The following is a 12,488-nucleotide window of genomic DNA, read 5'->3' as shown; positions in this document are numbered from 1 at the left end:
CTTAAAAGTAGGATTTCTCCAATTTCACCCTTTCGATGGCTTAAATAATATAGATAATCAAGGACAACTTTGGGATATATCTCAAAGTTTCAATCTGTCAGAATAAACAAGAGATTAACTTTACTATTTTTATTTGTTAATGCTAATCCTCCAATGTAAACGCGCTTTAAGAGTGGTTGTGGATGGCATATAAGACCAATCACGACCTTTTCCTACTTTATCTATTAAATATAAAATAAAACATATTAGAGGCACCCTATTTATTCATAATTTTATCTCTTCGTTCTTCATTTTTAGCTATCTTATTCCATCCACTGACTAATCTGAAAATCTAAAGCTTGTGCAGAAGAAAGTGAATTATCTTATTCCATCCAATTAATGTGAAAGTCTAGAGCTTGTGCAGAAGAAAGTGAGCTCCATGCTGAGGCTGAGCAGTAATGACAGTGCAAGGAGCGTGCGTATACGAAGGCGAGAGCTCAAAGGAGAAGCGTTGCAGAATCATAGTCACCGCCATCTTCGCCTCCACCATCGCAAACATTTGCCCGACGCAGATGCGCGGGCCCCACCCAAACGGGAAGAATATTCCTTGCTTCTTTTGCGCCTTGGACACCCCTTCGTGTTGGGAAATCAGTTCCCCATCCAAACTTGGTAGAAACAAGAAATAAGAATAAAACTAGACACAATTTAACAACACAAGAATTTAACGTGGAAACTCCAAATCCGGAGAAAAACCACGACACACTGGAAAATTACTATATGATAAATTTCTACAATCACACAGTATTTCTCACCCTCTCGACTCACAACCACTACACTCTTACAAGCCTTTGAAAACCTCTCACCCCTCTAAAACAAAGAGCAAGGAATTTCAAACTAGAAGTAATCACAAGACTAAAGGTAGTGATTGGTGCAATTGTATCAAAGACCTTGGAACTCCTTAAATAGCCTAAGAGTCTCCACCTACTTTGATAGCAAAACCAATGTGGGACAAAAATCCCCACTTTCATTTTTAACACAATTCCAACAATCTCCACCTTGTTAAAAATGAAAGAAAAACACCATTGTCTTCACCGACAATTATGATTCTTATCACAAAGAACCATCATCCTCAAAAGAGAATAAACCTACTCCACCAAATGAGTAGAACACTTAGAATAAACCATTCTAAGAATTTTGCTTCGGCACATGTCGAAAAAACCTTGCTGAAATTTTGGTGCAACCTTCTAGCTTTTGGCCCTCCTAGAAGTCATCAGCCATCGACATACTTTTCACCACACACCTGCATCCATGCCAAAAAACCATGCACATGTGGTCCAACTAACATCGTCACATCCTCTATCATGGCCATTGGACATGCCATAAGGATATTCATGTCCTCAAAGGACATCATCAAACACGATGTTAGCTGCTTGTTCGGAGCTTTCTGCCGAATCCGCTCCACCTTGACGAGCTCCACCTGGACAGTTTCGCTTCGTATGGCCGGGTTTTCCGCACCTCCAACAAACAACGCCCTTGGAGTCTTTCTTCCTCCCTCTGCTAAAGGCCACCATTGCTGAATTTTCCGATGAAGGACGTCCTTCACTCATCAGCCTTCTTTCTTCCAAAAGAAGTTTGCCCGTGACTTCAGCAAAGACCAAAGTTTCCTTCCCATAAACTAATATTGGCTTCATGTGTTCATAGGAACGTGGAAGAGACAAGATGAGTCTCAAAGCCTTATCCCCATCTTCAATTTTTGCTCCAATACTCTCCAGTTCAGAGATAATGCCATTGAGAATACTCAAGTGATCTGAAATCTTCACACCTTCATCCATCCGTAAGGTATGAAATTGTTCCTTCAAATACAACCGATTCGAGATGCCTTTTGCTTGGTACAGAGCTTCCAGCTTTTCCCAAAGCTCCTTCGCACTCGAAATCCCATGTACATTTGCAAGTACATTCTTGGCCAAGCAGAGACGAATTGTGCTTGCCGCCTTCAGATCCAGATCCTCCCAATCTTCATCACTCATACCGGACTTGTTGTTTGCGTCATCATCTGCACCAGGCTTTTTGACTGCACCCGGACGTCCTTTCAGGGCCTTGTGTAACCCAGATTGTATCAGCACATCCTTGACTTGCACTTGCCACAAGCCAAAATTCATCATTCCATCGAATTTCTCCACGTCGAACTTCATTTGGACTTGAAGTAGACTTGACGTACCGCTTCTCCACCAAAATGAACAGCCGTCTCGCAAGAGACACCCCCGCCCGGATCTTTCTCAAGAAATCCTTTCTGATGTGGAAGATCAGACAATGCTGCAACCACAGAGCATACTTGGAATATCAAGAGACCTCAGCCAGGCTCTGATACCAATTGTTGGGAAATCAGTTCCCCATCCAAACTTGGTAGAAACAAGAAATAAGAATAAAACTAGACACAATTTAACAACACAAGAATTTAACGTGGAAACTCCAAATCCGGAGAAAAACCACGACACACTGGAAAATTACTATATGATAAATTTCTACAATCACACAGTATTTCTCACCCTCTCGACTCACAACCACTACACTCTTACAAGCCTTTGAAAACCTCTCACCCCTCTAAAACAAAGAGCAAGGAATTTCAAACTAGAAGTAATCACAAGACTAAAGGTAGTGATTGGTGCAATTGTATCAAAGACCTTGGAACTCCTTAAATAGCCTAAGAGTCTCCACCTACTTTGATAGCAAAACCAATGTGGGACAAAAATCCCCACTTTCATTTTTAACACAATTCCAACAATCTCCACCTTGTTAAAAATGAAAGAAAAACACCATTGTCTTCACCGACAATTATGATTCTTATCACAAAGAACCATCATCCTCAAAAGAGAATAAACCTACTCCACCAAATGAGTAGAACACTTAGAATAAACCATTCTAAGAATTTTGCTTCGGCACATGTCGAAAAAACCTTGCTGAAATTTTGGTGCAACCTTCTAGCTTTTGGCCCTCCTAGAAGTCATCAGCCATCGACATACTTTTCACCACACACCTGCATCCATGCCAAAAAACCATGCACATGTGGTCCAACTAACATCGTCACATCCTCTATCATGGCCATTGGACATGCCATAAGGATATTCATGTCCTCAAAGGACATCATCAAACACGATGTTAGCTGCTTGTTCGGAGCTTTCTGCCGAATCCGCTCCACCTTGACGAGCTCCACCTGGACAGTTTCGCTTCGTATGGCCGGGTTTTCCGCACCTCCAACAAACAACGCCCTTGGAGTCTTTCTTCCTCCCTCTGCTAAAGGCCACCATTGCTGAATTTTCCGATGAAGGACGTCCTTCACTCATCAGCCTTCTTTCTTCCAAAAGAAGTTTGCCCGTGACTTCAGCAAAGACCAAAGTTTCCTTCCCATAAACTAATATTGGCTTCATGTGTTCATAGGAACGTGGAAGAGACAAGATGAGTCTCAAAGCCTTATCCCCATCTTCAATTTTTGCTCCAATACTCTCCAGTTCAGAGATAATGCCATTGAGAATACTCAAGTGATCTGAAATCTTCACACCTTCATCCATCCGTAAGGTATGAAATTGTTCCTTCAAATACAACCGATTCGAGATGCCTTTTGCTTGGTACAGAGCTTCCAGCTTTTCCCAAAGCTCCTTCGCACTCGAAATCCCATGTACATTTGCAAGTACATTCTTGGCCAAGCAGAGACGAATTGTGCTTGCCGCCTTCAGATCCAGATCCTCCCAATCTTCATCACTCATACCGGACTTGTTGTTTGCGTCATCATCTGCACCAGGCTTTTTGACTGCACCCGGACGTCCTTTCAGGGCCTTGTGTAACCCAGATTGTATCAGCACATCCTTGACTTGCACTTGCCACAAGCCAAAATTCATCATTCCATCGAATTTCTCCACGTCGAACTTCATTTGGACTTGAAGTAGACTTGACGTACCGCTTCTCCACCAAAATGAACAGCCGTCTCGCAAGAGACACCCCCGCCCGGATCTTTCTCAAGAAATCCTTTCTGATGTGGAAGATCAGACAATGCTGCAACCACAGAGCATACTTGGAATATCAAGAGACCTCAGCCAGGCTCTGATACCAATTGTTGGGAAATCAGTTCCCCATCCAAACTTGGTAGAAACAAGAAATAAGAATAAAACTAGACACAATTTAACAACACAAGAATTTAACGTGGAAACTCCAAATCCGGAGAAAAACCACGACACACTGGAAAATTACTATATGATAAATTTCTACAATCACACAGTATTTCTCACCCTCTCGACTCACAACCACTACACTCTTACAAGCCTTTGAAAACCTCTCACCCCTCTAAAACAAAGAGCAAGGAATTTCAAACTAGAAGTAATCACAAGACTAAAGGTAGTGATTGGTGCAATTGTATCAAAGACCTTGGAACTCCTTAAATAGCCTAAGAGTCTCCACCTACTTTGATAGCAAAACCAATGTGGGACAAAAATCCCCACTTTCATTTTTAACACAATTCCAACAATCTCCACCTTGTTAAAAATGAAAGAAAAACACCATTGTCTTCACCGACAATTATGATTCTTATCACAAAGAACCATCATCCTCAAAAGAGAATAAACCTACTCCACCAAATGAGTAGAACACTTAGAATAAACCATTCTAAGAATTTTGCTTCGGCACATGTCGAAAAAACCTTGCTGAAATTTTGGTGCAACCTTCTAGCTTTTGGCCCTCCTAGAAGTCATCAGCCATCGACATACTTTTCACCACACACCTGCATCCATGCCAAAAAACCATGCACATGTGGTCCAACTAACATCGTCACATCCTCTATCATGGCCATTGGACATGCCATAAGGATATTCATGTCCTCAAAGGACATCATCAAACACGATGTTAGCTGCTTGTTCGGAGCTTTCTGCCGAATCCGCTCCACCTTGACGAGCTCCACCTGGACAGTTTCGCTTCGTATGGCCGGGTTTTCCGCACCTCCAACAAACAACGCCCTTGGAGTCTTTCTTCCTCCCTCTGCTAAAGGCCACCATTGCTGAATTTTCCGATGAAGGACGTCCTTCACTCATCAGCCTTCTTTCTTCCAAAAGAAGTTTGCCCGTGACTTCAGCAAAGACCAAAGTTTCCTTCCCATAAACTAATATTGGCTTCATGTGTTCATAGGAACGTGGAAGAGACAAGATGAGTCTCAAAGCCTTATCCTCATCTTCAATTTTTGCTCCAATACTCTCCAGTTCAGAGATAATGCCATTGAGAATACTCAAGTGATCTGAAATCTTCACACCTTCATCCATCCGTAAGGTATGAAATTGTTCCTTCAAATACAACCGATTCGAGATGCCTTTTGCTTGGTACAGAGCTTCCAGCTTTTCCCAAAGCTCCTTCGCACTCGAAATCCCATGTACATTTGCAAGTACATTCTTGGCCAAGCAGAGACGAATTGTGCTTGCCGCCTTCAGATCCAGATCCTCCCAATCTTCATCACTCATACCGGACTTGTTGTTTGCGTCATCATCTGCACCAGGCTTTTTGACTGCACCCGGACGTCCTTTCAGGGCCTTGTGTAACCCAGATTGTATCAGCACATCCTTGACTTGCACTTGCCACAAGCCAAAATTCATCATTCCATCGAATTTCTCCACGTCGAACTTCATTTGGACTTGAAGTAGACTTGACGTACCGCTTCTCCACCAAAATGAACAGCCGTCTCGCAAGAGACACCCCCGCCCGGATCTTTCTCAAGAAATCCTTTCTGATGTGGAAGATCAGACAATGCTGCAACCACAGAGCATACTTGGAATATCAAGAGACCTCAGCCAGGCTCTGATACCAATTGTTGGGAAATCAGTTCCCCATCCAAACTTGGTAGAAACAAGAAATAAGAATAAAACTAGACACAATTTAACAACACAAGAATTTAACGTGGAAACTCCAAATCCGGAGAAAAACCACGACACACTGGAAAATTACTATATGATAAATTTCTACAATCACACAGTATTTCTCACCCTCTCGACTCACAACCACTACACTCTTACAAGCCTTTGAAAACCTCTCACCCCTCTAAAACAAAGAGCAAGGAATTTCAAACTAGAAGTAATCACAAGACTAAAGGTAGTGATTGGTGCAATTGTATCAAAGACCTTGGAACTCCTTAAATAGCCTAAGAGTCTCCACCTACTTTGATAGCAAAACCAATGTGGGACAAAAATCCCCACTTTCATTTTTAACACAATTCCAACACTTCGCTGAATCTCTGCGGATTGAACTCCATCGCATCGTCGCCCCAGATTTCCCGGTCGTGATGGAGTATGATCGTCGGCAGTGTAACCTGAACTCCCGCCGGCAATCTCACTTTCCCTAACTTGGTTTCTTCGCCGACTCTCCGACCAAAAGAAACTACCGGTGGATAAAGCCTCAACACCTCGTATAGAATCATTGTAACCTGTCATTTAGCACTAATCACATTATAAACTAGCTAGTGCAAGTGTTTACCTAAGCTAATTTTAGAAGTTTTAATACTTCCTTTGCCCCCCGAAGTTTGAGCAGTATTCCTTTTCGGATTATTCCACGAAACTTGAGCATTTTTTTTTATATGGTAAAAGATTTTTCATTTAAGAAATTGCTCAAGCTTCACGGGAGTAGTTTATAAGATGTAAATTTCAAGAGGTTATAAGCTCTCAAAATATTTGAATATTGAGCTTATAATAAGCTATAGAGAAAAAAAAAATCTATTTAAAGAAGAAAAAATTGTAAATGGATTGTCTATAAGATTATGAAAAAAATTTGAGTTTAATTTGAAGAAATTATTTTTTTGAGAGCTTATAAGTTGTTTAGTCTAAGCTTATTTTAAAGATCTTATAAGATATAGTTTTCTATAAGTCAATCTTTGGATGATTTGAGCTTATTAGAGAAGTTTGTTAAAAATAGAAAATACTACTCCCTCCGTCCGCCAAAAGTGGACCACTTTGGCTGGGCACGAGATTTAATAAAATTGGTGATAATTTTGATGTAGTGGAGAAAGGGTCCCACCACTTTATGAGATGTGTGGTTGAGATTGAATTTGAGGTGGTTTCTTTTGTAAATAAAGAGTGTTTGTAAGGATAAAAGATTAAAGTGGATGGTGGTACCATTTCTATAAAAGGAAAGTGGTATACTCTTTGCGGACGCCCGATATAGTAAAAATGGTCCACTTTTGGCGGACGGAGGGAGTATTTGTTAAAAAGAGAAAATTGAAGAGAGCTTTCAAATATATATTTGAAAGCGTACGTGATAAACCATAACCGAACATTATCAAAATGATTGTTGCATATAAGACCATAAAAAAATGAATTGAGGTATATGAACTTATTTAAATATATAGCTTTTAAGTTGTTTAACAACTTATAATTTTCTTTTAAAAAGCATATAAGCTCAAGCAAACACCCTCTTAGCCAAACATTTTTCAAGAGCTTATGCGTTGTTTTAGGTAGTTTGTAAATTCAGCCAAATATCCCCTAAATAGTTGAAGTGAGCTTATACTTACAATCTTGAGGTGATTGAGACCATCAAAATCTGGTTTTTGGTTTGCAAAGACTTGCAAGACTTCTTCCCTGGCTTTGGTCTGCCACTGTGGATACCTACTCAGCAACAACATTGTCCAAACAAGCAGCACTGAGGTGGTCTCCTGGCCTGCAAAATAGAAGAGTTTGCACTCTTGAACTACTTCATCATTACTCATTCCGAAACTCTTGTCGCCTCCTTCTTCCATCTCTCGCAAATTCGACTCCAACAAGATCCCCAGTAAATCCTCCTCACAAGCTTCCCCTCCTTTCATCGCCTTCATCCTCCCATCGATCAGCCGCCGAATCAACGACTGAACTTCTCTCTCGATTTCGTACATTCTCTTGTTCCTTTTGGTCGGCACAAATCTACGCATTCGCAAAATAAAAAATGAAAAACATTAATATATACTCCCTCCGTCTCACTTATCTTGACAGATTTGCTTTGGAGTACACGAAAGTTAAGAAAGGGTTAAGAGTGTAAAGTGGGTGTATAGAAAAAGTAGGGATCACATACTATTTCGGAAAAGTGTCATTATAAATAAGACAAATCGAAAAGAAAAGTGTTTATAGTGTTTTATGTCTCGAACTTTTGTTTTCTCCTAAAAACCCTGAACTTTCAATATTTTTAATAAACTGTTCCGTTATGCATAATCTAATGTTTTGTGGCGTAACTCGACTCCAATTAGTTTGAGAAGAGCCATCTTTCTGTCACCAGATCGTGCAGCTGAATATTTTATGAAAAATGCTGAAAGGTCGAAGTTTTTTTAGGAGAAAACTTGTAAAGTTGGACACTTTATAGAAATCACTAAAAATTTGGGGTGTTTGGAAGAAAACGAAAGTTCGAAATATTTTATGTAAAATACACAGTTACGCACTTTTTGCCACTATTACACGATTTTCACAAAAGATGTGTAACAACGTATTTTATACTGGTGTTGGTTGCCTCAAAATGAAAAGCATTAATATATAATTTTCATTATAACCAAAGCGTAGCCTCGTGTGTATACATACCTCCATCCTGGAATATATAGAGAGCGTTGAGCCGCCATGATGTATTCAGCCTGTTCTCTCTGAAGCTCGAATATTCGTCTCCCCTGCTCATAGCTGCTACCGAACGCAGTTCTTGATATTGCGTCGCTCGTTAAATTCTGTAAATAAGGCCACACATCCACCTCGCAGCATCCTTCACCCGAAACCCTCTTTTCCCATCGGTTCAAGACTTCGTCGCAGCTCAAGTAGAAGGCCGGAATCATGAGCTGTGCAGTTCACTTGAGATATGAAATTTCTAATAAAATTGACAAAACCCTAAAGTAGGAATTTGGAATAGATCATGACCTTGATTTTGTGGAGGTGGAAAGCGGGATTGATGATTTTCCGGTGTTTGGACCATTTGTGACTGTCGTAGGTGATGAGGCCGAGTGCGAGCAGCTTAGCCAGTGGGTTGGAGGTCTTCTGCTTCAGGTAGATATCAGTCTTGGTTAGCACCTCCTTCACTAGCTCAGCCTCCGTCACCATCACTGATGGCTTTGGGCCTAGCCAGAAAAAGCACTCATTTCCTGCAAAAATATATTCCAAATTTAAATTTTAAGAAAATGAAAAATATTAGTTTTTATTTATTAAAAAAAGAAGAGATATACATACCATGTTTTTGAATGATTTTGGTGAAAAAAGAGACGACTCTTGGCTTGATATCATCGTCAAGATTGATGGGCTTGGAGTAGGCTTCCTCCATCGTCTTCACAATCTCCTTCATGTCACCATACACCAGCTTATACGAATTACCCTTTAAGCCCTGCTCTCTCAAGGCTTTTTCCAGCCATTTTGGTTGGAAATATGCCCAATTTAGTAATTTCAATATGTATGTCAACGCCACTAATGAAAAACCAGCAATAAATATTTGATACAGGATCTCCATTTTTCATGCTATCATGGCCACTCTAATCGTCTCTATTAATAGGGGCAAAAATAATTCAGGAAGCCTAGTTCAAGTGACAAAGTTGAGATATCAACAAATTTTTCTTTTGAAAGATTATTGGCTCAAGTTCCAACGATGATACACGGGTTGTATTTGTTTAGATAATTGATTCAGCTTGGAACAATATGATAGTTATTTGATCAATTCAATTGTAATATACATGTATGTTGCATCTCTAGAAATAAATTAATAGAGGGGAAAACTTTGTGATTAATATTATGTAACATCCCAGAAAAATGGGCCATGTAAATTAAAAAAATGTCAATAAAGTAATGAATAGAGGGATAGAGAGAATAATGAAAAAGTAAGAGATATATAAAGTAAATGAGGAGAGAAATATAAATAAATTAGATAAGGTAATTTTTTTTTTTTTTGAATTGAGATTTATAAATGAGATGCCCAAACAAGAAAATGATTGGAACATAGGGAGTAATTTTTATATATACAAAGATAAGATGATGTGAACGGATTGTCTTTATTGCAGTTGTATTTGATCGATGAATTGAAAGCATCAACGTGCAATTGGCCCACACTACACGATTCTGTTTGCTCCACTTGGTAGTAATGCACAAAACGATCCTTTCAAATTAAAGTATAAATTATAGTGAAGAAATTTGGGAAAAAAAGGAAAAAGAAAAAAACAAGAAAAATGTGTACATTGGATGCATCAATCGAAATTACAGCGATTTAACCAATTAGTTAAGAGTTGTATGGAAAGGTATATAACATAACACCAACCGCTACTTTTTTACTTTTAGTTATTTTAATTCAAATGTTGACATTATGTTTATGTATAGGTAGCATAGATAATTAAGCATATCTTCTTTTGAAAACTAACAAGAAGAAACATAAAAGCCCGATGAAACGAAAATACATCCAACACGAAAACCACAATATCTATCTATACTATATTAAAAATGGAGTTTCCAATTTGAAATCAATTTCAAATTAATTTCAAAATTGAGTGTCAATTTTGTAATTATAATAAAATTGAAGGTTTATGTTTAAACTATATGTTTTTCTTTTTATTTTTATTTTCTTTAACTTCTTATTTGCTGTTCCATTTCTTTCCAAATTTGTGAAATTCGATTAATTATAAAATATTTAATATGCATATCAAATTAAAGATCACGATAAGAGCTTTAATATGATATATTTTATGAAAATATTTGATTTAAAATGTAAAAATTAAATTTGTTTAAATATTAAAGTTTTATAAATTTCTCTCTCCTCTCTCATCTTTTTTGAATAAATATATTTTAAATTCTTTTTAGTTAGTATTTTATTTCAATTTTTTTTAAATTTTTTATTTTTTTTATTTGTCATAATATCAAATTTTATAATTGTGAATTATTTTTAATTTTTTCAATATTCAATTCAAATAGATTCAATTAAAATTAATTTTTTATTATATTTATAAGTATAATAATTGAATTAGTATTAATTTTATATAAATATAAAAATTTAAAATATTTTTCCGTGCATTGCACGGGATGCAAATGCTAGTAATATATATTCATGAACCTAAAAAATTTAATAAGGTAAACGTAGAAATCCATCAATAAAGCATAAATTTTTTCCATAAACGATGCTAGGATTAAAAATAATAAAATAGGCCCATAACTCAGTCATTATTTGACTGTTTATAGCATTAAAAAGTGGTATGGGTAATTATGTGACACCTCACAGAATCATTTTTACACGAAAATATGTTTATTTTCGACGACTTTGCACATTGTAATGTCAAAAGATGACATGATTTGAATTAATTTGCTGACTACAATACAGAACATGCATGCTCATGAACATTTTTGAAAAATAATATTACTCTCATCTTGAAAGAGTGTTTAATTTGTTCACCATAAATTTTAATAAAATAATCCACTTTTATGAGTAAAGTGAAGAAATAATAGTGAATCATATTAATAAATAAAGGTTAAAGATGAGTCATGTTATAAAATGAACTGTACATCCTCTTATGGGATGAAAGAAAAATAAAAGTAAGCATATTTTGGAACAGAGAAAATAGGGGTGTCTAAACGGGGCGGGTCGGGTACCCTACCCGACATTTGCGGGTACCCGACCCCGATTTTTGTGCAATTCTCCTACCCGATACCCGACCCGACATTGTCGTCGGGTACCCTAATACCCGACGCGGGTATTAGGGTACCCGCATACCCGCCTACAATGAACTTTGCGAATTTTTTCCCTTTTAATTTTTTTCGATGAATAAATGATCATGGTTGATTTTCGTATAGATTAGTACTTACTTATGTACAATAATTTCTTTTTGTTTGATAAATATAATTATATAAAGACTAACTGTGTATAAATTGATAATTAATTACCACGAAGGGTGAGTTTTATAATTCACCCCATACGTATATTATATAAAAGAAAATTCAAGTTAATTAACAGCTTATGTATATAATATTCTTTCTTGACTACTTGAAGAAAAATAGTTATGTATTATTTTCTTAATGAAAAGGATGTAGTCACGATATGTCACTACTATATTTATTGAAGTTCCCAACGAGTATAGTAGCAATTAGATAATAAATTTAAATAAATGTTACAACAAAAAGATTCAATATGTTTTGAAGGAAATTATTATTAGTCTGTCTCATAAATAAATATTACAACAAAAAGCTTAAATAAATGTTAAAACAAAAAGCTTCACATTCTGTTGTTCACAGCAATTGACGTTAGAGAATAGAGAGAGTTTTAGAATTTAGGGATTTAATTCAAATTCTATTAAACTATTATTATAAATTAATAAAAAATAAAATATAAAATTAAATTAATTTTTTATGCGGATATTCGGGTATACCCGATACCTGACGGGTATACCCGATACCCGCAAATTTTGTCATCCTGAACCCCGATCCCGACCCGATTCCCGTGTCTAGCGGGTATCGGGGCCGGGTCGGGTATACCCGATACCCGCATCCCGTTTTGACACCCCTAAGAGAAAATATAAAAAT

At 37.4% G+C, this 12,488-nt stretch overlaps 1 protein-coding gene across 1 annotated transcript; it reads right to left on the bottom strand.

Annotated features, from left to right (window-relative positions):
* Window positions 1-338: 338 nt before the first annotated feature.
* Window positions 339-9,467, bottom strand: LOC131009122 (cytochrome P450 72A397-like). Its single transcript, XM_057936340.1, has 6 exons — window positions 9,171-9,467; window positions 8,865-9,085; window positions 8,541-8,785; window positions 7,511-7,895; window positions 6,234-6,430; window positions 339-617 (listed from the first exon to the last, which is right to left on the bottom strand). The coding sequence occupies exons 1-6, from the start codon at window positions 9,442-9,444 to the stop codon at window positions 389-391; spliced, it is 1,551 nt and encodes a 516-aa protein (XP_057792323.1). The 5' UTR covers window positions 9,445-9,467; the 3' UTR covers window positions 339-388.
* Between the last annotated feature and the right edge of the window lie 3,021 nt (window positions 9,468-12,488).

This window comes from Salvia miltiorrhiza, chromosome 2 (assembly GCF_028751815.1).
Source record: "Salvia miltiorrhiza cultivar Shanhuang (shh) chromosome 2, IMPLAD_Smil_shh, whole genome shotgun sequence".
Classification (NCBI taxonomy): domain Eukaryota; kingdom Viridiplantae; phylum Streptophyta; class Magnoliopsida; order Lamiales; family Lamiaceae; genus Salvia; species Salvia miltiorrhiza.
This window is presented reverse-complemented; position numbering and strand designations above follow the sequence as displayed.